Below are 24532 nucleotides of genomic sequence, written 5' to 3' on the forward strand. Positions count from 1 at the left end.
GTAATCGTAACAAATTTAGGTATATTAATGAACTGTTAAAGTGTCGATTTTATAATATTCTTTGCTACAAAGTTATTTGTTCCTTAAAAATAACAATAATTTACGATTATGATTTTTGGGCCATTATTCTAGCTGTACTTAGTCGGTACCAAATGTGGAGTAGATATTTGCCTCCATTTGAGGACACCCTACAATTACACCATTGGTTTAGTACCATATATAGTATGTGTAAACAGGATTCTGTACATTAATACATTATACATATCATAATGTATTAGATATTATTATGAATTATACTTTATATCTAGATATAGATTATAGACTACAGAGAACCTAAACGCCAGCAGAATTTAATAAGAGTTTAATAATAATAAGTTTTTAATAAATCTGAAAGCTAAAACACATTTTATGAAGAAAAAATTAAATAGAAACATTTATTTGTAATTTGTATTATCAAATAACCAACAAACCATTCAATTGTATGCTATAGTATAGATAAAGCATACTTTCGACTCTTCTGGTCACGATAATATACTATAAATGTGAATATATTATCTAAATAATTAAGCATATAAGTATATAAGTAGTATATATGGGCGTAGCTAGGATTTTAATCGGGGAGGGGGGCAGTTGATAACTTTTTTTTGCATTTCGATTTTATAGTAAAACTTATACGTTTGGTATAAGAAAAAAAAATTAGTATGAAGCACGGAAGGGGGCGCTTAGGTTGGTTAGGTTATCTGATGACTTTTTTTTTGCTTGTTTTTTTCCATTTTATAGTTAAACTTACACGTTTGGTATAAAAAATAGAATTTCAATTGAGCCCCACTCTCGCTACGCCATGTATAATACTGTATAAACTGTTTATACTTAGGATCGTCAGGCTATAACTAATCGTATCTATAATTCTTGTATAGTACCATTTAAACTGCGTAATGGTGTAAACGTTGTCTATAGTATGCTTTTTTATTTAAAAATATTCAATCTGTAAGTATCTTTTTACACTTTTTATGCAAAATTGGTGTTAGAGATTATAACACAAAATAAATTTATTACATATTCAAGACTGGGATCTGAGGAATAGATAAAGGAACTATCCTTTGTTGAAACTTCATGACGTGGAGTAATATTAGGAGTTGGTCGATCAAGTAGGTCACGAAACCATGACATCTTTTAAGGACTTAAGGTCATCTGGAATAGTGGGTATGAAAAATTCTTAAATCAAGGGGTTGTAATAGTTGAATAGCAAAGATTGGAATGTAAGCGCTTGTAAATATCTTGGCAACGTTTTGTACTGTTGGAAAAGATCTTTTTGGATATAGTATAAAATTCGAATCAATCGAATCACAGTACCGGGGTTTTGTTTATTTTATGAGATATTTGAGTTGACATTTTGGTGGGTTCTATGATTTATGTCCTGACTATAATCTCATACTATACTCAATGTGTATTTATCATCTATGTTTTTATAAATTATACCCGTAGATATAACTACAGAAGTAAAGAGGTTATACATTTAAATTATCATTATTACGTACTACGTAGATTTATACAAATCATATCCCTATTATTTGGCTATTATATATTATGTATAATATAAAATACCGTACAAGGTACACATCGTGTGTGTTGAAGTTTTTGACAAGCACTCGAATAATAATATTACTTTCCGGACTTTGCGTACCCAGGTAATAATGTAATATTATAATAAACGTTTATTTATTTATCTTTTTATAACAATGAACTGTTTTAAAATATAAATTATTTTATTTGGTATAGGTACCTAGTTTAAAAATACATAATCATTAACATTCAATTTACTTAATAATTATTTTAGTCAATATAAGTACTGATGTAATATACATAAATAAATATAAATATATATAGTTGCACAAATATCACAGAATTTCACCTTACAGTTACAATTTAATAAATGAAAAAAATTTTGGAGATGTTAAGTTTCGGTGGTTTCATCATTTCCGAAAAAACTTGAGTACAACCACGCTATCATGCATAAGGTCACACAGATGCAAATCATTATGAAGACGATTTTTTTCTGCAAAAGTAATTAAACGGCTTTAAAAATCAATTGTATTATAGGAACTCATTCGTGTTTTAATGTATTTAAATTCTTTCCTTAATTAAACAATATAATATTATTCGTACCACTCTCGCTTTACTAGTGTATATGACCGCTTTTTTTGTTTCAATTTTGGCATTTTCAGCAGCTTCCCCGGCTCTTAACACATGTTGTTCTATACTATTAATTATGTCACCCTGTGAAAATAGTAACAAGTTTAACATTAATTATTGATAACATTTTTGGAAACAAGCAATTAGTAACAAAAAATGTAGTTAAAATATAAAATTGAAAAACAAAAAAAAATGTTTAGGCCTATTAATAAGAAAAATCCACTTAGTGTATATTAATGTATTGTATAGGTATTCAATTAATTAATATTCACATCATAAAGTGATTATATCAGTTTTACTTTTTACTTTTTACATTAATTCTTATGAAATGCACGAGTCAATAAGAAATTACACGTGAATAGATTTTAATGATTTTCGAAAATTCTTATTTATACTTATGTGAAATTTATATCTTATTAATATTTTAATCGAATTTCGTAAGCACCGAATACAAGATATGAGCACTTGGAAATAAATACCTATTTCAGTATTACGTCTATTTAATACATAGATTTGAACATTATGAATTGAAATGGTTTTAAAATAATACTAAATTGAGATAGAAGAATATATAACATTAAATATTATTAATCATAATTCATTATCAATAAAATGTATTCAAAAAGAGAAATAGATTGAGTAAGCGACGAACAAAACATAATTAAGACTATTTACTAATTACCAATAATTAAAATGTTAACAATTTAACCGTTTCAATTTCGTGATTGTGATACAGTAATTATATAATATAATATAATATTAAATATGTACCTAAATGGGTTTGTTTCGTCTTTGTTTATACACTGTAGGAAGAAAAACCGTATACCTACAATATATTGCAGTGCAGTATAGGTACTTACGTTTGTCGTTTACCAGCAACTAGTTGATATTGAAAATCAGATATAGAAATTAAAATGATAGTAATAAACAATAATACGTTTATACGTATTACACATTATGAATCATATATTTTTGTTATGCGGTTTTGACACGTCTATGATTCTTGAATTCATGTACTAGATATAAATGTTCATATTACTGTGTATTGAAATCAGTTGAAAAATGATGGCAATAATGAAAATTAATTTATGATAATCAGAGACGGACATACCTATAAGTTATTGAGTATGGGGATTTAAAGTGAAATTAACGTATATATCTACGCCATTGCTGCAGTACTTGGATTATACTTCTTGTATTATATACATACAGGAAAGGTAATGAGGTATATGTATATAACTATAATATTTATAATTTATATTATCGTCATACTTGCTTTTCAACCAGCATCGCCATCTCAACAAACATGTCCCGGAGCTCCTGGATGCTCTTCTCCAGTTTCATTAGTTCTAAGTGCCTGTCTTGGACTTCCTGCAACGTTTTCCTAGCTTCCAGCGTTTCGGCAATTATCTGGAATCGTTGATTCATATTAATATACTATATTATGCGCACTGCATACTCAATTAAATAGCTTTTATATTTTTCAAAACGTAAGGTACATGTGAAAATCAAAAATAGCTCTTACGTTGCCATTGAACACGGCGGAATAGTTGCCTTGGCTGACCAGTTCGTCGAACTGATCGTTGGATATTTCGGCTTTCGCTGCAAAGAAATATATAATAATGACATATTATTATAATCAAATCGACAATGGATTATGTATTAAGACATTAAGATATATATGTTCCATATTTGAAAAAAAATGTAATTACTCACCTATGCACACGACTTTCTGCATGCGTTCTTCGCATTTTTCTTTGTAGATGATCTGCTCGGCATTAAACTCGGCTAGCGCTTCAACTAACATGTGTATCGTGGTGGCATGTTGGGTTTTTCGTATCCGCAACGCGGCGCTCACTTGTTCGTTGTCACCGGAAAACTCGTCTTCTTCCTGTTTAATCTGTTTTTCTAAACCTAAAAAGAAAACTTCATAAAATATTTTAAGCGCTTCAACGAGTTCGACTACACACTTTCGGTTTTCTTTTAATTTCATAGATTGGTACTTATAGATTTTGACAAAGCAAAACATAAAACTTAAATCTTATTTTTATTTATGGCTTTCGAACATATATTTAGTATTATTATTTTCGCATGCTAAACATGTAACTGATTTTAATCCGATCAAATAATAAAAGATATAGTTTTGGATAATAAATTGTAGTACCTACCACTAATACCGCATTATTTTATTTCCCGTGAGGTTTTCACGTTTTTTCATTGTCACTATATTACTTCCTGTCACGCGACTAAATGATTATATTATTTTCAGATATTTTAACAATGGTTTCAATTAATTCTAAATTTAGTCACAAAGTGATTCAGCAATTACTTTCATGATTAGTATTAAGTATAATTTTATTTTAGTGAAATTAGTCGAATGATTATGCAAACATTATTTAGAAATGTAGAAATCTATATAGTTGGTGGTTTCGTATTTAAGAAAACAATCATCAACGCCTTTTGGTTTTAATATGTATTTATATGTAATTTAAATCAATATTTAATTATTTATACTCGTCTTATAACTATAAGTACGTTCTTTTAAAATATATTACTTACACAAATGTATGATTTATAAATGTGTTATTTAAAATAATAATAACTAGTAAGTCAAGATGTCCGGTATATCATTTAATGAATCGCCAATGAAGGGCCTTGGCAGTGTTAAAGAATATTTTTTGTTATCAATTGTATTTATACTTGTATATATATATATATTCAGAATGTATGACATTTCCGAAGTCCACTGTTGTTCGAGACCTTGATGCCCGTGAATCCGTTCTGGACAGCCTACAGATTACCATTTACGATTTTTTTTTTTATTAAGGATATTACCTCGTCCATATTATGTGAATACATAAATATATATATAAATATATATAGTAAATATACGCGTATGCAATAAAAAAAACATTATTGAGCGTTTATTATTACCGTGTCATTTTTATGGAATATTCATGAAACTGTTTGATATTAATAATAGAAGTGCGAAGTATATACTAATAATCAATGTTATGTATGAAAAAACAAAGTTCAAACCAAATATTGTATATTATTATTATTATTATAAATACACATATATCCTACTATCTATATATTTATCTAACATTTAAGGGCATAATTTAATAACCTGATAAATCCACTTTATAACTTTATAACCTCAAATAACAGTTTATAATACTTTGTATTTTGATATCTTAAATTTCAATTGTTTACTTGAAAATAATTTTAAACGTAGAATTAAATTTGGAGTTATCTGATTTTACTAAATTTTTTTATAAATATTATGAATTCAAATTAAAAATGCTTAATACTTCAATATAATATCCATCACCAATATAATGTTGTGGAAAATTTATCTTAGTAATCACGGTGCCCGTTGTACTGAGATATAAAGCATTTGTTTCAGTATTACTGTATCCTACGAGGAATCACTTTTAGAAAAAGGTGGAATTTTATGTTGGTTGTTGCACTCAATCATATAATTATTAATATAAAAGTTGCATTGTTGTCTTCAAATCAAACACAATTTTGTTATTATTATACATACATTATTATGTAAAAATTTATAACCTTTTAATGTGGTGCTGACTTGTTTCCCCATTTTTTTTACATTTTCTGTTTTTATATCTATATCTCGTTTCATATCTATAAAAAAAATTCAATAATGACAATATTAGTATTTAGGTATATAAAACATAGACTGTCGAAGATGCAACTTTTATTATATATTATTATTTGTTATAAATTATAATATTATATAAATATTATATACAATATTATCATACTTTCATCTTGCCTGGGTAGAAGTAGTAACTTTCCGTGTAATGTCCTCATCAACACTACATGCTCTTTGATTTGTCTTATTTTCAGCCGACACTGTTCGATCTATAATATTGATATAGTTTTATGATTTAATTTATGTTGTATCAGTTTAAAAATAGTTCGTGTTTCAAACGAAATAATAATTGTAGTATAGGTATATATTACATACTTATACTCGTATGTATTATTATCGACATATTTTATTTGTTTATATTTCATATGATAGGTGTTTCAAAGAAAATTTAAGTAACAATCAAACATTTGACGAAGCATCATTATCATCAAAACGTTATCTTATATACTGTTTACTATTATTATTTCACCTAGGTATCTTTATAATACACATATATTATAATAAAAATATAGGTAGGTAGGTAGTACTCATCGTCACAACGGGTATTGGGTTTGATTAACTTTCTATTACACAAACCATAAAACGCGACGTCATAATCATTAATCAAATTTTGATTAAATTAAACAATTTTTTTTTCTAATGTCGAACTCTGGATATAATTATTATAATATACGTATCAACAATAGATATATTTTAAACTTTATAATGTACTTGATCAAAGAAATGTTCCATGTAACTATACTCGGAGTATTGAATGTCCAGAGCTACGTTGTCCACTCCTCTCATGTTATTTCGGGAATCTATTCTGTTGATGTGATTTGGAAATACATCTTCAACGATCTTAAAAAAATAAATAAGATAACCATAAATAAACGATGCGTGTATATTTTTAGTAAGAGTTCCAGTAGAATATTAAGCATAAACGTAATTTATCATTTATGAGAGGAACTAAAAGGGGCTAAAAAGCTAAACGTTATTATTTTAAAACCAATATAAAGCTTCACTAAGGATTGAAATATTATTTTAGATCTAGGATCCCAAACTGTATACGCTTATTATGTATGGGTTTTGATTAAGCAATTTATATATATAATTCACTTATAAATAACGTGTTTAACAAAGTAACTCATGAAAAACTTATTTAAGTGAAAATTTTAAATTATTTCAATAATTACTACCTACATATTTTCAAATGTGTAATGCAAACAAATAATTAATAATTATCTTACTTGACTGGTTACTTAATATTTTTAGTTATTAAAACTATCTAATTAAATATTTTTTAATACATATAATGTAAAAGAATGTTGTGTTTTATAAATAATTGATGTTTTTAAATTTTTATTTGTACATCATTAAATAATTAATAAATAATTTTAAAACGATACAACCTAACTTCTAACTATATAAATATATATGTATGTATGTTTTTTTACTTGTTATGTTAATAATTTACATGGATTTCAATTTATATTTTTTTATTAAATATTGCAAAGAACTTCAACTAAAAGTTTTTTTTAAATGTTTGACTCAAAATATCAATTATTAGAATATTACACAAATTTAATGATTTTAGGTAACCGGGCTAACCAAACTGCATTTATAATTTATTTTCTATCTTTAAAATCAATCCTTAACTAAGTATATAATCGTATTTTTTGATTTTTACTTCCTATTACAAAAAAAAAAAAAAAAAAAAAATAGTTAAGATAATTCAAAATTGTTTAATATAATATAAAAAAATATACATTTTTATCATTAAATAATTTAATATTATATTCCTTTGATAGTATTTAAATTTAATGAAATTCTTATAAATATTTTAGATTTTGTTGAATAAAATGTTTTTTTAATGATAAGTCTTAGAATGTTACTTGGGTGGGTTATCTAATATAAGTCTTTAAAGCCAATTTCATCTTTCATGCATTCCTAAATCTCTTCATAATTAACTACTAAATGTTTTCGTTATAAAAATATTTATAGATTGTATATTCTCTAATAAATTAAAAAAAAAAAAACGAAGTGCGTCTTCTTTTATAATTATAATCTCTATATTTATATCTTTACTTCCAACACGTTTTAAATTCAAAACATAAGAACGTACTTACATATAATTATTCATTAACCATTAAATTATCTTTTTTTTGTTTATAGTTTTAAATTGATTTGTTATTTTAACTAGGTATCTATCTATAATTCTATAATTAGGTACAATAAAATTCCAATATTGTTCTTTTTTTTTAATTATTTCAGTTTAATTTCGACATAATTATTTATAATTAAATTTGAATTAAATGCTATTTAAATATATCTAGCATTCTGACCTAATCGAGTTATGATTCATGAATTATGATAAAATAAAAAAGATTTTTTTTCTATAAAATGCTATAAAAGTTCACTGGGCATAGACGGTTTTCTTATCTTACATTATAATTAATTATACATTATATACATCTAATATCTGTAAAAACTAAAAATTACATAGATATTTATTCATATAATATATAATATATTTATATATTAATAAATATAATTAATATAGATAAGATTGATGTTTTGAATTTTTGATGTACCTATTTAGATAATATATCTTTATAGTTCAATGACATGTTAACTCTAACTTTTTAACTCAAATTATTGTATTGACTATTGTCTTATACGTAGTAATGGAGCATATGATAAGGCTACAATGCATACCTACCTAATTATAGATAAATAGTAATCTGATACACAAAATAAAAAAGAGCAGAAATTAAAATTTATAGTTTATTACTTAATATTATATGTACGAAACAACAATTTTAATTTTTACGTCTTCCCGAATAAACAAAAAAATCGTCCTCGGCGAGTAATATAATTTACGAGAACATTTATTATATTAATTCTATACGCATGGAACCTACTATGGTATAGATATGTATAGAATACATATATATATATATATATATATATATATATATATTATATTTCCCTAGTTTTTATATCGATGTTAGCTAACCAATAATTGCAGCGCATACATGTATACTATATACTAATAAGTAATAAGAATATTAAAACAATTTTACGTTGTTTTGGTGTATCTAAGACTGCATCAATGTTATTACCTATATAATATATTTAATATGTTTATAGGTAGTAGAATATTATGGTAAATGTTGAATTTTGACGACATACCGTCCCGTCCTTCTAAATAAAATATTGTTTACTGATCTAAAAAACATATTATTATATTTGATATAACTGATAGGTATAAGTATAATATAACTATATAATAAATATATTATACGGCTAATCGTTTTTTTCTTTCCAGTATTTTGTGTTTGACTAATACGGCCTTTTATTCGCTATAAATTATTATCATGTTATGAATACAATAAAAATAATGTTCCTTATGGTTCCGCACTACCGAATGTTAACTATAGTGGCACTTACCTAATGCAGGCCTTGAAGTCATTGTGTTAGGAAAAATTAATTGGTGCCATTTTCAACAGATAGATCAGAACTGCAGTTGGCATAACAATAAACCAATTGTGTATGTATGTTTGTGGTAAAAAAATATATTTATATACCTACCTATACATATAGTATATATTATAGTATAAATAATAATTTAAAATAAATACATAATCTATGGAAAATTTAAATTCTTATTTAAAGTAAATTTACATAGGTAGATACAATCATTCTATCGTTGATGTGTAGATATTGTGTAGATACACCAAAATAATATTATAATGAGCATAACATATAATAATATGTCCCACGTCTTATTTAATCGTGTCGAGTTTTTTCCAAACAAACCATATACTGCAACGAGGATTGTCTATTCATTATACTATATAGGTAGTATTTTAGGTACCTACCTACGACACAATCAACTTAGGTATATGAACGGCCACTACTTGAACTCCGTATCACGGGTAGATAATAAATCTATTTAGCCATGCTCTGTATGCACAAAACAAATAATTAGAATGTTGAAGATTGTACTTTGTTTGGCCTGTCAAAACGAATATTTACATAGTTAATCAACCAAAAATCAATGAGAATAAAAATACTATCCTAAAGATGATCTATTTCCGATGTCAGGTGCACTTTTTATAACCGTTATATATTTTTTCGGTTTTAATACAATTTATGTAATTTTAATTCAAAACCTCTTTGTTTCATCTAATAACTAAACGAAGCATTTTTAATTGTGTTTTGACAGTCAGTTTTTTTTTTGTAGATAAGACAAGTGCAATTAAGTCACAATTATTACATATGTCTCAATCAAATATTTGAAATCCAAGGTTATACTTTGTTACTTAATGCTGATATTAATTTAGTTATACAATGAGCAATTAATTGCCAATGATTATATATTAAATATATGGCAAGTATTAAATCTAAGTATAATAATAATAAAATATTATATTGAAGATTCGGCAATTGAAGTAAACTGCTATTAAAATTATTAAATAAGTAATTGAAGTATTTCGTAATTAAATGTTGAGTTAAAAGTTAGTTTTATTACTTAAGTAGATGCTTGCCATTATTTTTAACGATTATTTATCATTACTGACATACTATAATTAAATCTTTAAATCTAACAACTATTTTTTTATAATAATAATTTAATATTATGTTGTATAATAATTAGTATTGTTAATCGGTATATTATACATTGATAAGATATCAAAAAATAAGTTAATTAAATCTATAATCATAATCTGTTATAGGTATTGCGAATATGTAGGTAGGTATGTAAGTATGTAACTAAATATTTAAATTATCTATATTGTAGGTTTCTAAAAAAAACTACCCTGATTAAACTTACTCAAATAGGTAAGTTAAATATTATCTACTTATATTTTATACAATGAAAAATATAATAAATTAATTTATAAAATATTAAATATAAATACATTATTTATTAGAGAGGCGAATATACAGTATATTAAAATATTATAGTATTATTGTTTCATATTGCTTAAAAATGTTCATATTAGGTACCTATAAAAAACATGAAAAAAAATATACTACTTACAGCTTGTAACTCTTTCAGTCTATCTTTAATCATAATTGAAATGAATAAATAAATACTATTCACTTTTACAACACAAACATGTCGAACAATAAAGATTACACTAGATAGTAAAGAGGTACTAAATGTATTATTATTGTGACACTGTACATTCGGCGCTAACAAAATCGTAACTGAAATGACGATACACGAGTTTTGAACAGTAGGTACCTAACAACTTTATGTAGCTCCCACTACGCGCTACACCGTTAGATTATTACGAACATTATTATTACGCTTTTAATTTTATAGTTATCCATGAATCGTACATAAACAATAAAGCATAAATTGTCTAAATTAAGTATTTTAATCATTGGTTTTATTAATTATCTGAATAAAATATTATTACAATCATTGTAAATTTATACTTTAAATGTCATCATATTATATATATTCATTAATTTAGTTCTAATAATTTATAAGAGTAGATTTTTTAAAATTGTTCTATGTTTAATAATGTTGGTTAATTTCAAACAAAAAGGAGGGGGACAGAGCTCATGTATATAAAGGGCCAACCTATAGTTTTGTCAACATTAAAAATAAAAATAAAAATACTATCTTAATAGACTTAATAATAATCGTGTGAAAATACTAAAATATTGTATCTCTATACCGATAGGTAGTTACCATCTAACGCAATGTGTCGTTACTAGACAAAGTTTTCGATTAATTTCTGTTTTTAAAATATTTATACTATTTTATATCCGGATGACGAGTAAAATAAACGATAAAAACAACATTAATACATAATTATTATTGTATAGAATATTTTAGATTTTTAACGAATTGATGAATATATAATATATATACATTTTTACATAAAATTGTGTTTTTTTTTTTAAATTGTTGTGTTTGTCATTATTCATCGTCTTTTGAACAGTAAAAATACTAAAAATAGTATAATCTACAACTTCGATATATTTTCTGGTTAAAAACTAAGATTGTGATTAAAGTTTGTATTTTGAAGATAAAAGTAAAAAATTCTCAACACTTTAAATACTAGGAAAAACGAAAAAAAAAATTGAGGGAAAATAGAAATTTCTACTGAAAATCAATTTTAGACAAAATCGATTTTTTTTGATTTTTTTAGTAAATTGTAATTCAAAAATGAATTATTTCTAGATAATTTTATATGTTTCTAAAAGTATTTTTCAATACACGCTTGTAACATAGACTGCAGACAATTAAGAACAATAACATTAAACATATAGTCATTCAGAAAAGAGAACATTCAGTAACAAAACTTAAAATTTTTTTTTTCTCTTGTAAATTTTATTTTAAAAGAACTTTTTAGCCCAGTTTTTTTTTAATTAACAGAGAATATTTTATGGTAATGATAAAGAGGATATGTTTTTAATAAAAAGGTTAGTGTGGTTGATTAATTTTTAATGAAATTTTTTGTGCTAGTTTTTAGCAATTGTATTTTATTGTTTGTAATTTAAATCCTTATGAAGGGCTCCTATTTGCTATGTACGATGGATCATCTCTTAAGGCGATTGATTGACTAGAAGGCTAAATTAGGGTGAATGTTAAACTCAGTTAATGGGCTTATCAAATTTCAATACTCTATAATCATAAGTTGGTTAGTTTTTATAAAAGTAACTAATACGTTAGATTTTAATATAGGTAAAACTAAATGGAGGAGTTAGATAAGTTGTTTTTGCTTTAGTTTTAAATGACTCGACCATGTTAACCTTTTATCTAGAGTAATACAAAGGTATTTTGTTAATATATGTTTAGCTCTTTTTGAGCAATTAATAAATATCTGATAATTATGATTTTTTTTTTACACATTATAAGATTTTCAATCATAAGGAAAAAATCTTATAGGTCTAAGGTCTTGTCAACCCTGTTCATTTTGTTAACTTTGTTAATTTATTATTTTATTTGAATCTAATTTAGAAAAAAAATGATTCTATTTCAAATATTTATTTCATTTAAAACAAAATATACAAAATAATAACTTATATAAGAATAATATTTAGCATATTATTAAAATATAGAAAACTTTATTTTTTCTCAAAATTTCAAGTAACTTGTTGAAACTGGAAATATTCTTCTAAAGATTCTTACACAGATCATTAAATATTAAAAGAACAGAAAATTTAATGTTAGTTTAACTTTTGAATTTTACAGGAATAGAATAAAATGTAAGTCAATAAAAAATGTATATAATTTAAAATAACTAAATTAATTATAAAATTAAAAAATTAATAACTAAATTGTTATGTTAAAATTATTTAGACCTTGGTCTTGAGATTAACTAGTTTAAATACAAATTAACATTTAATATAAAATTTATTTTTAAATAATTAAAATACAATACACATTAAATAATATACCTGTGCACTTCGAAATAATAATTCAACAAATTTAAATAAGTATATCTTATTACCTTAAGACATTATATACTAAAGTTAGTGTAACATATATTAAATTCTATTTTTGCGTTTGTGTGGGGCCGGGCAAATATTTATATCATCAGGTGAGATTAATTCTGCTGCTTCAATCAATAAATGATCATATTGTCCATCCCTGGCTGTGGTTTCCTTAGCATGATTTGCATATTTTTTTATATAATCTATTGCAAGTTTTGTATCCACATCATTCATGTAAAGTCTGTTACCCCAAGTGACAAGCACAATTGGCTAGAAATAAAAAAGAAATAAAACATAAATACAAATCACCTCAGAAGTTAAAATAAATATAGGGATCCAAACCAAAATCTTCTAAGATATAATTTGAAAAAAAGTGGCTGTAATTCTATATATTTTTTAAAAATAATTGATTAACTTTAAATAATTAATTATGTAATATACTAAAAGTAAATATTTACCCCTTTACCTTTAGCACAATTTAATTTGCATTTAATTAGTTTTGAAAATTTTGTTGTATGTATGGTAAAGTTATGATTACATAAAATAAAATAACAATTTAAAATAAATTTATTTCGATCTCATTTTGTTTAAATCTAATTATTTTTATATTTTATGGATGTTCAAAATACCCTTTATTATTGATGACCTACATACAAATTTTAATTTTTGTTTACATTAAAATGACAAAATCTTAATAAGCTGTAACTTGGAAAATTGTTTGTCAAATAATAGTACAACCCATAATATTATTATTTTCATCAGCACAGGGGTATATATCTCCCTAGCACCCTTATCTAGTCTATTTCTGAATACTTGGTATTTATTATACGTACTCGATCTTCAGGTACTAAATTATATGGAGTGATAATATGTCTGAAAAGACAAGACTTTAAAACTGTTCGCATACGTTGAACTAAAACTGGGTGAGTGCATGGATGATACAACATTACTACTGATCCGTGCTGAAAAAAAATATGTAAAAATAATAAATGTTATATTAAGTAATATTTAGAATAACTAAAAGTAGCTAGACAACTAGTAGTCTCTAGTATGATTCATACCTCTAAATTGTGTAACCATCTTTGTTTTGGTAAAAATTTATATTCACCATACTTGGCCCAAGCAGGACGATGTGAACCACTATCAAAAATTAAAATCATACATTACATAGTTTATATCATAATATTATATTAAAAATTTAAAGTTTAATATGTCAATAACATTATGGTCAGCATTAGATCTTAATCAACCTACTAGAGTCAATTATTGGTAAAAATTTAAAAAATGTATATTGTATTAATTTAGGACAGAAAAATATATATTAAAACAATGAACTTGAAAATTCAAGTAATGCCCAATTTTATAAAATTGTATAGAGTTATATATTTATTTTTATCCAAGAAAATTTATTTTTCAAAATATAAATAATAACATGATGTATCATGAAAAATACCTAGAAAATATGATTTATATAGTATATATATAGTAAGTTATAATTACATATAGAAATAGTTAAAAATATAAATCTACAAATGAGTACTTACAATGAGGGAATATCATGGTTGTAAGATATTGATTCTTTCATACATACATGATTAGCCTACAAAAAAAAAAGTTAGATTAAATTTCAAGTAATAAATATTGAATAAAGGAATAAGGCAATTAGAAATTAATATAAAACTAAATTATTATATGGTTTATAATAAATACATAATATTTTGCATATAACCTCAACAAGCATCAGTGGTTCAGTGGTAGAATGCTCGCCTGCCACGCGGGCGGCCCGGGTTCGATTCCCGGCTGATGCAGAAACTTTTTTGCTCTTTTTTATATTTTTTCTCAAAATTACAGTAGTTTTTAATAAATAAATCGGAAGCAAATAAAAAAAAAAAATCATTTAATTACTATATAACTTAATAACATTCTCATTTTAACGAAATTAATAATTTTTTTTTAATCTTAAGATTTATTATAAGTTTCAAAATGTACAAGAAAATACTTGTATGATTTAAATTTTTAACCCCTCAATTTAGAAAACTTAAAACATCTTATTTTTTCATTAAAACTGAGTGTGTAAATAACTTGAATTTTTAGTATATTTCTAATACATTTATACTTGGGTTTAAACATTAAAGTTAAATGATTCTTAATCTCGGACAAATAGGTATTTAGTAAAATATAATTTTAACATAATATTAAATCTACAATCTGCATATTATATTTTCTAATGCCACTAGGAAAATGCAAATGCATGAAGTAAATATGGCATCTAAAAGGCATCTATTAAATCTCTATGTATAATATATTTATATATACATAACTATATTAAAGTTATTATTAATTAGCTATGATCAAAAGTTCCTAAAACTACCATTAGGCAATCTTAGGGTTTAATTTATAACTTTGAAAAATTTGTTTTTAGTACTGTAATGTAATAGAAAAATAATATTGATATACAGTTTAATTTTAATAATATTTACCACATAATATTTAGGCACGAGATCTCTATCCAATAATGGTTGAACATCAGATACTGGTAAAAATTCATTCAACATGCATGTATAGTTGTATAATGATCCATCCCAATCTCTTGTCAAATTTGTCTAAAATGATAAATAAATAATTCACAAAATTTGCACAAACTGCAGAACGCACTATTTAGGTGAAGTAATAGTTATTAATTATTAACTTTAGGATACCTAAATAAATAAAAATAATATCCTTCATTACTAAATATTGAAATTTTTTGTCGATAATTAAACTTATTTGTTCCTTCAAATTTTAATTAATTTATAATTTTATAATTACAAGTACCATAAAATAAAATTCTTAGTAACATAACTTATGTTATTAAAATCAAATGAAAGTATTAAAAATGAATTATAGTAAAACCTTTCCATCGTCACATGTAGAATTGATATCCATAGATCCCATTGTTACCATGCTTTTCTTTTGTTTTGGAGCACTATATACAGCAAAATCTTCATTTTCTGTAACAATTCTTGATATACTACCATAGTTTTCTCCATTTGAATGGTCAGGTAGATATCTACCATTCCATCTGTAATTTAAAAATTATATTTATCAAAATACACAGTAAATTAAAAATTATTAACAATATATTCCTAATTTTTGATTACAAGAAAATAGATTTTAATATTCTACAGAGTTTAAATGCTAAGTTTTTACACTTTAAAATAAATTTAAATTTATTCAACTAAAAAGTGTTTTTATAAAATAAAAATAAATCTTTAACTCTTGTAAAAAGAATTTAATAAAAAAAAATAGCTAATTTTTCTATTTTATAAAAATGATTACATTTTAAATATACTGGTAAAAAAATTAAATCAACAAAAACATTTGATTAAAAAATATATTCATTTTTGTGAATTAAAGAAACAATTCAACAGTTTTTTAGGCTTTCACTTTCCAGTTATGTCATTGTTTTTGATATACCTATATTTAAACAAATAGTTTAATTAATCAATTACAACTAACTTTTTGTGTTTATCGGAGTTTTCAGTAGATTTTAAATTAATGACATCAATTGACATTGGTACGTCTGAAAATAAAATGTTTTTCATCAGTATTTAATATTTGACGTAAAAAACAAATCATAAAATATTAGATTAAAATTCTGGGATATTTATAAAAGTTGTTAAACCTAATTTTATTTTAGTCTTACTTTACATAATTCATTGCTTATGTATAACCAATAATAATACATCACTATTCTTCATTCAAAACAATTAAATTAATTAGGTAATTTATGTTTTTATTGAAAATATTTTTCATATAATTTTTATTTAGGTACCTAAATAGTTAAACATTATACACTAATTTAATTATCAAATAACAGTATAATATAACATAAATAATAATTCTTATATTATATACACCTTTATTAATATGTACCTATGTTATTTAACAATAAATTAGTAGATAAATATCATAGTATTATGACTAAATTTAACTTTAAAATAATGTACAAAAGTACATTATAGTGTTAAATGTGATATTCAAAGATTAAACTAGACTTATAAAATCACTCACTATGTTCTTGTAATTGAAATGAAGCTGCTTTTTCATTCGCTAAAGTTGATACCCACAAGAACACTAAATGTAGAACGCAAAAACTTGTTCTTAACGAAAACATTTTGTTCAGATTTCACTAAAATACCAATAACCAAACACTGAAAAACTAAAATAAAATATGGAAGTTAAGACATCTTCATCGATGATTCAACGATATTCAACTAATTGAAATTGTAACTGCTCATTAGCGCTCAATTAAGCATGAAAATAATGAGATTGAAAACAACTTTCTCAAAATAATTCAAAACCAATTTAGTTTTAAAATAATTAAAATAATATAATGCCTTATCATTTAAAAATTTGATAAACATATTGATAACAAGGTAAACGATAAGAAATTCATCAAAGCACTTATAAAAATAATTATAATTTAAAATTATTATTAAAATTATTATTTAATGTGGAAAATGTAATTAAAAAACACAATCAATTTAATTAAATCTATCAATCATATTTTATTTTCGTAAAATTATTTTTATTTTTATGTTATAAAAATTTAGTTTGTTTTATCCTTGAAGTATCTGCGCGTCACTGATCATTGTCGATTGAGGTTATAAACAAATCTACTATTTTTCTTTCCTTGATTCTTTCACTGTAAAGTTGTGTTCGCGTTACTTCTTTTAGTTACATTAACATCTTTTTATATTTTATAATCCGGTAAAATGCCACCTAAAGGTGAAAAGAAAGCTAATTATAAACATATTTATATTATTACTACTGTACTAAGGCTGCAATAAATAATTTGTATGAACATTTTACGACCTATTTTGTGCCGTCACTATAAGCACATGGCCTTTCGCTAAATTCCATTCTCGGTTGATTGCATTGAATACTATTTAATACGTTTGTTCAGAATGTTAATCGCATGCTTACAAAGGTTTTAAATCTCATTGATATACTGTATTCGATTACTATTCGTCATAATTTAAAGTTGATCGATGCATTTGTAGCAGCGATCGGTGTCGAACGAATAACATAATTTTAATTCCCTATACAAATTTTCAATTTTCTTCTATTGTCTCATGTGCTACTCACACTTTAAGGTATTAAATTATTTTTGTTTGATTTTTATAATTTATTGTGAACTTCAATTTTTGTTGTAAATTAGAATGGTGTAATTATTTCCTGTTACCCACTGATGGTTATACCTATATTATATTAATAAAATAATAATATTTTAATATTGTTACACTTATTTGTAATAATAACATTGACATTAAAACAATAAATATAAAAATATATCAGAAATATATTTATATACCAATCTACTTATTAATGTTCAGTTTTCTTAATCATTACATGTAATTTTTTTATATATGCCATGCTTGAGTCTAAAAAATAATACACTAAATAGAAGATAAGATACTTGTTGAACTATTATGACATGAGATTTTTTAATAAGAAATTTGAATGTATCAATTAAGTCAATTCTATATTGATCTCTTAAGAAGTTACATTTTCGATTTATCATCAAATTTTATCAACTTCATATTGTTCAGATCAAATTGTTTTTGAAACTTTGTTTCTTTTTAAAAAAAAATTATCTATTTTCTAATAAAGATAAAGAAAAAAGTTGTAGAAAATTAAACACTTAGGTATTTTGTAGTAAAAAAATTATCACTATCATGCAACGGTTTTAATCAAATTAAAAATAAAAACATACTTTTACGTCCTTTTGAGTACTTACCAAGGAGCTATTGCAATTAATGTAAAAGTCAAACCTCTGTTAATTTTATTTTTATAATTTTCAGCTTAATTTTTAAAAATTAAAAAGTATTTTAATTATAAGTACTTACTTATATGTATATTTATATTTTTAGTTTGTTAGAAATATATTATTATTGTGTTTTTAATCTAAACCTAGTCAATTATATTGTTAATATTTGCTTATGTTTATTATGTATATTTGGGTAAATCATTTTAATAGTAAAGTAATGTTAAATATTAAATAAGTACAATCTGACTAAACTACATAATTAATTTTTAATCATGTAATGAGTAAATACTTCAGAAGATATTAGTTAAATTTATTTTTAATGTCTAATATGCTTTAAGATTTTTCATTTCATATTTTATTATTTTATGTTATCTAATTTCATATAAATGTATTAACAATATTTTTTATAATACTCACTATTCATCTGATTTTCTATAATTTTGTTATTCATTTCAGCTAAACCTGCTGCATCAGGCAGTGGTGGTGGAGATAAGAAGCCATCAGGTAGTGAAAAGAAGCCTGCAGCTGCTTCGTCTGAAAAGAAACCAGAAAAGAAGCAACCTGCACCCGCTCCTTTGCTTGATACCAAAAAGCCCGCTGAAAAGAAATCTGCAGACAAGAAGCCTGCAGCTGATAAAAAACCAGCCCCCGAAAAGAAATCTGCCCCTGAAAAGAAACCAGCTCCTGAAAAGAAACCGGCTCCTGAAAAGAAAGCTCCGGCTGATAAGAAACCCGCAGACAAAAAATCTGCACCAGCAGCTGCTGAAAAAAAACCAGCAGACAAGAAGAAGGATGAATCTAAATCTAAGGCAGAATCTTCCAAGAAAGCTGATCAATCTAAACAGGGTAAGAGTGCAGACAAAGGTACCAAACGTCCATCTACTGAAACTGAAAAGCCCGGACCTGCTCCTAAGAAATCTACTGCTAGCAAAGCTACTGATAGCAAATCAAAGAAGGAGCCAGAGAAGGCCAAAAAGGAAGCTACCAAAAAGAAAGCCACTGATGCACCAAAATCTGCCCCAGCTGCTAAGAAAGCAGCAGTTGATCCAGCTGCTCCCAAAGCACCTAAAAAAACTGTAGCCAAAAAGGACAAGTCCAAGTCAGCAACCAAATCTAAAACTGGAGATAAGAAAGAAACTAAAGCTGCTGATAAAACCAAGAAACCACTTAAAGGTAAATCAGCTGCAGCTAAAAAATTAATTAAGGGAGCTGCTGCTGCTGCTGCCGCTAAACTCAGGAAAGAAAGGAAAGCTGATAGTGCCAAAGGCGTTAAAGGAGTTAAAGTTGGATCGAAGCGTGATGCTGTAAAGAAAGCGCTGAAGTCTAAAATTAGGGTAAATTATTATTTGATATCATAACTAATATTGTAAAATGAGAAACTGTTTAAAGATATTGGCGTATTATTTGTTTTCTCTTTGATCTATGCTCAGCAAAGCAAATTGTTCAGAAAAACAAATCTTGAGTAAACTCAAAACTTAGAGTAAATTAATCATTTATAAACGTTAAAGTCTAGTAAATTATGTTTAATTTTTTTTACAAATGGTTTAGTTTTTAATTAAGCTATGCGCTTATATTATATTAAAGTTTAAATGCCTATAATTATATTACATTTAAATTGTAATATTGTTAACATTAAAATGAATAAAACAGATAGGCCAATTAACTTTAATATTAAAGCAAACATTAGAAGATTGGTTATCCAATCATAAATTTGTCATGTTTTGCATAGTCAAATTGAGTATATAAATAGTGCGATGACATTTTCTCATCTTAGTATGTTCATCAATAAAATTTAATTGGTTTTTAGACTTTGAAAGGACCCCATGGTACTAGAATTCGCAAGATCAGGTATTCTGTCCATTTCCGTCGTCCCAAGACTTTCCAACCACCAAGGAACCCAAAATACCCAAGGAAATCCGTTCCCAAGAGAAATAGGTAAATTAATAAATTTGTTTACTATTTATATTTTATAGTTTAAACTCAAAATATATTTAGCGAGCTTAATCTAATACATATGATTCATTTAGGATGGATGCTTTCAATATAATCAAATTCCCATTGACAACTGAATCTGCTATGAAAAAAATTGAAGACAACAACACCTTAGTCTTTATTGTACATTTACGTGCAAATAAACATCACGTAAAAGCTGCAGTTAAGAAGATGTACGATATCAATGTGGCCAAAGTCAACACTTTGATCAGGTAATTTATAAAATATACAAGATAATAATTTTTAAGTTACTTTCTGTATTATTTATTTATTATATATTTAGAGGTTGTGTGATGATTTAATGAGAATCTCTCAGAAAATTAAAATTATCTCATGATTGATACAATTATTAACTGATAATTTCTAAATATACTTTTTTACTTAAGAAATATTTTAAGTTATTCATAATTCTCTATACATTTTTATGTTGACTTATAATTATTTAACCACCATAATATACATGATGACTTATTGAGAATCTCTCAGATATTCAAAATAATGTGATTGACATATTTCTGTCTGACGCAAAAATATTAATAAGGTGTTTTATAAAAATTGAAATAAGATCATTAGTAACTAAATAAAATGATGACTTTGAGAATATCAGATATTTCTTGAAATAAATGTTTGAAAAAATTGTGCTGATAATTTTTGATCTAATGTATGTTATTGGTAATTACTAATTTTTATAAGTTGTATTAATGAATTAACTGTGTTAAATGTTCAAGGTATTTTGTTTATCAAAAAGTTTAGTGTAAGTTGTTATATGATGACTTATTGAGAATCTCTCAGATATTTAAAATCATATGATTGACAAATATTTGTCTGATAAAACATTTTGAATTGAATAATTTAAATTGATGCACAGGTGCTTAGTTTATGAAAATTAACGTTTTAATTAAATGATGACTTTGAGAATATCAGATATTACTTGTAATAAATGATTGAACATTTGTTCTGATAGTTACTATTAAAGTATAGCTTGAGAATAATATCATTGAGCTTAAGATTCTATTGAGAAATCACTGTCCCTAGTCGTCAATTCGTATTTACTATCAGTTTATTTTTCTTATTTTCAGGCCCGACGGTAAAAAGAAGGCGTATGTACGATTAGCACGGGATTATGATGCATTGGATGTTGCGAACAAAATTGGTATCATATAAACGCCTGATTGTTTCATATTTACTTTTATTTTAATAAAATAAAAAAAAAAAAATAAAAAATCCAAATCTGTATTTTTTTTTTTATTTCACCACAAGGAGGTTACACGCGTTTTAATATATTAACAAAAATAAATTCTTCGGTCACATAGCAACTCATCAACAAACACACACACACACATATATATATATATATACAGATAATATTTCAGTGATGTCTGTCTCACTATCAAAAATTTTGTGGTTTGTATGCCAAGTTAGTGGACGGGTCTTAGTCTCGTGGTCGTGTGATGATAGAAATAATTACGGTCGTACTGCTGTTGCTCGTCCGCGTGTCGCTGCTCGTGGCGGCCGACGAGTGCTGCGGTACGTTTCTGCTGTCCGGCTCCAACCTCGAGTGGCCGTCGGTGGCCGAGGAGAGCGGTGACGTACTGTGCGGCCGGTACGATCCGCGCAAGATCCTCGTGCACGGGTTCCAAACGGACGGCGAGCGCGCCTACGTGGCCATGCCCAGGTTCACGAAGTCCGGCGTGCCGTGGACGCTGGGCATGTTCCGGTTGGACGCGGCCGACTTCGAGCCGGACATCCGGCCGTATCCCGATTACCGCAGCCACGGGCCGTGTCGCGGCGCGACGCGCTCCGCGTGCGTGGTCATGGGCGATCTGTCTCGATCGGGCGTGCTCGAGCGTGGACGCGGGCACCCCTGCGCTGTGCAACCGGTGCGCTGGGCCCGGCCGTGTCGTGACGCCTGACCACGGGCCGTGATCGGGCCACGCTGTCGGCCGTCAGTGTGCCGACACTGCCGCGTGCTGGCGCCTCGCGTCGTCCGGCCGGCTGCACGTTAGTGTCGGACGTCGCCAGCACAAGATCATCGATGTGCCCGTGGCGCGGGCGAGTTCGCTCATTCGGCTGCGAGACCACCGGTGGCGGACCACGCCGCGCTACAACGATGGTCCCGTCGGCGTGGCCGGACGCGCTGCGTGTACTTCACGTACCGGCACAGCGGCTACGTGTTCGCGCTGGACGCGTGGTCCCGGGAGAGCGTGGCCCACGGTGCCGTTTCCGAGGTGGGCGTCAAGCCGGTGGGCATGCACGTGCTGGGCTCGGACCGGGGCACCAACGTCTACTTCCGGACGTCCGACGGCGGCACCGACGTGTGGGCGTGGGACGTGAACCGGCCGCTGGAAGTGCGCAGCTTCGTCCTCGTCCACCGCAGCTACCTGTACCTGACGCCGACCGCCGTGGCGGCCGGCTGGCGGGACACTGTGTGGACGGTCGAGTCCAACTACGACGAGTACGTCGCCGGCAACGTCGACTGCACCGGTCCCAGGACGCTGTTGCGGCCGCTCAACGGCGGTGGCGCGGCCGACGGTTGCGACGAGATCGTCTTGTAGACCTAACCCCTCGCGCACGATCGCCGTCCACGACGTGTGCCCGCGTTGATTGATTTGTGGTTCCGACTCTTATTGCGGACCATAGTATTTATAAGTTTTACCTCGTCCGAAGATCATTTTTTGCGTTGCCGAGTTTATCGTTTTGAAAATTATATTATTTTCGATTGTTTGATTCCCTGTTTCTATTTAATGTGTGTATTACACATTGCGTATTTGCAAGTCAGATTCTATTGGTTGATATATATATATATATATTCAATATAAACTGCTTTTTTAGAAGATTTACTGAAACGGTTACAAAATGCAGTAGGTACCTACTACGTTTTTTTCATCATTTTGAATTTAAAATTGTACATAATGTTAATTTTTAACAAGTTAAGTTTTTCATTATTAGCTACGCACCTACATATTCTACATAGTATCGAATTCGACTTACCTGTCTTCCATTTAAGATATATATTGATGAAGTATATTTAATGGCATTTAAAGACGAGTAAAAGAATATATAACCATGATTAATACATCTCTCTCATCTCTGTATTTCTATGCATTTAAAATTATAATATGTAATGCATAAACGCATAATAAAATCACTTTGAAATCATATTGAGTGGGCCATGGCCCGCTTTGGCGCCGCCACTGGCCAAAGCTAATTGATTAAAGCACTGTTCCAGGGATAAGAGTTTTTACCGCAGTCTATATTGCATTGCCTGACGTTTATGACGTGTATTAAATTGAAACAACATAAATTAAATTATTTTGGGAATATGAATTAGAATTGCCTAAATAAAATTTCTTCCACTATGTTGTGCTCGCTTTGGGGTTTCATGCATTTAAGCTACTGCTACTGTGTATCAT

General features: G+C 27.2%; 3 protein-coding genes, 1 non-coding gene and 1 pseudogene across 6 annotated transcripts; 3 read left to right on the plus strand and 2 right to left on the minus strand.

Moving 5' to 3' along the window:
* Positions 1 to 1842: 1842 nt before the first annotated feature.
* LOC112602583 (syntaxin-like) lies at positions 1843 to 11076 on the minus strand. 3 transcript variants are annotated; one of them, XM_025350745.1, is made up of 10 exons: positions 10902 to 11076; positions 9736 to 9820; positions 6584 to 6712; positions 5982 to 6081; positions 5767 to 5841; positions 3910 to 4107; positions 3719 to 3795; positions 3466 to 3603; positions 2167 to 2277; positions 1843 to 2056 (listed from the first exon to the last, which is right to left on the minus strand). In XM_025350745.1, the coding sequence occupies exons 3-10, from the start codon at positions 6656 to 6658 to the stop codon at positions 1955 to 1957; spliced, it is 876 nt and encodes a 291-aa protein (XP_025206530.1). In that variant the 5' UTR covers positions 6659 to 6712; positions 9736 to 9820; positions 10902 to 11076; the 3' UTR covers positions 1843 to 1954. The 3 variants fall into 3 exon arrangements, with proteins under 3 accessions (XP_025206530.1, XP_025206529.1, XP_025206528.1); XM_025350744.1 differs by having other exon boundaries at positions 9736 to 9872; XM_025350743.1 differs by lacking the exon at positions 9736 to 9820.
* Positions 11077 to 13256: 2180 nt separating this feature from the next.
* LOC112602648 lies at positions 13257 to 17471 on the minus strand. The gene is made up of 8 exons (XM_025350836.1): positions 17369 to 17471; positions 16814 to 16877; positions 16208 to 16376; positions 15796 to 15918; positions 14860 to 14915; positions 14377 to 14455; positions 14149 to 14277; positions 13257 to 13585 (listed from the first exon to the last, which is right to left on the minus strand). Exons 1-8 carry the CDS (start codon positions 17469 to 17471, stop codon positions 13370 to 13372), a joined length of 939 nt encoding a protein of 312 aa, XP_025206621.1. The 3' UTR covers positions 13257 to 13369.
* On the plus strand, positions 15053 to 15123 carry Trnag-gcc. Its single transcript has one exon. It is a non-coding gene; the product is annotated as a tRNA-Gly (tRNA).
* A 516-nt stretch (positions 17472 to 17987) lies between the features above and the next one.
* LOC112602732 (neurofilament heavy polypeptide) lies at positions 17988 to 22349 on the plus strand. The gene is made up of 5 exons (XM_025350973.1): positions 17988 to 18095; positions 19582 to 20461; positions 20935 to 21062; positions 21155 to 21331; positions 22199 to 22349. The coding sequence occupies exons 1-5, from the start codon at positions 18073 to 18075 to the stop codon at positions 22281 to 22283; spliced, it is 1293 nt and encodes a 430-aa protein (XP_025206758.1). The 5' UTR covers positions 17988 to 18072; the 3' UTR covers positions 22284 to 22349.
* Positions 22350 to 22533: 184 nt separating this feature from the next.
* On the plus strand, positions 22534 to 23877 carry LOC112602760 (annotated as a pseudogene).
* The last annotated feature ends 655 nt before the right edge of the window (positions 23878 to 24532 follow it).

This window comes from Melanaphis sacchari, unplaced genomic scaffold (genome assembly GCF_002803265.2).
Source record: "Melanaphis sacchari strain LSU unplaced genomic scaffold, SCAv2.0 Contig8_pilon_pilon, whole genome shotgun sequence".
In the NCBI taxonomy this organism is placed as follows: domain Eukaryota; kingdom Metazoa; phylum Arthropoda; class Insecta; order Hemiptera; family Aphididae; genus Melanaphis; species Melanaphis sacchari.

What these genes read in the sequence shown, in the direction of transcription:
- LOC112602648 (XM_025350836.1), bottom strand. Translation starts at nt 17,471, where the DNA reads ATGTTTTCGTTAAGAACAAGTTTTTGCGTTCTACATTTAGTGTTCTTG. An exon ending in AACTCCGATAAACACAAAAA is followed by an intron (nt 16,377 to 16,813) that starts GTTAGTTGTAAT and finishes TTTAAATTACAG; the next exon opens with ATGGAATGGTAGATATCTAC. An exon ending in ATTTAGTACCTGAAGATCGA is followed by an intron (nt 13,586 to 14,148) that starts GTACGTATAATA and finishes TTTTATTTCTAG; the next exon opens with CCAATTGTGCTTGTCACTTG.
- LOC112602732 (XM_025350973.1), top strand. Translation starts at nt 18,073, where the DNA reads ATGCCACCTAAAGGTGAAAAGAA. An exon ending in CGCTGAAGTCTAAAATTAGG is followed by an intron (nt 20,462 to 20,934) that starts GTAAATTATTAT and finishes ATTGGTTTTTAG; the next exon opens with ACTTTGAAAGGACCCCATGG. An exon ending in AAAGTCAACACTTTGATCAG is followed by an intron (nt 21,332 to 22,198) that starts GTAATTTATAAA and finishes TCTTATTTTCAG; the next exon opens with GCCCGACGGTAAAAAGAAGG.
- LOC112602583 (XM_025350743.1), bottom strand. Translation starts at nt 10,934, where the DNA reads ATGATTAAAGATAGACTGAAAGAGTTACAAGCT. An exon ending in GCAGAAAGTCGTGTGCATAG is followed by an intron (nt 3,796 to 3,909) that starts GTGAGTAATTAC and finishes ATTTCTTTGCAG; the next exon opens with CGAAAGCCGAAATATCCAAC. An exon ending in ACACTAGTAAAGCGAGAGTG is followed by an intron (nt 2,057 to 2,166) that starts GTACGAATAATA and finishes TTACTTTTGCAG; the next exon opens with AAAAAAATCGTCTTCATAAT.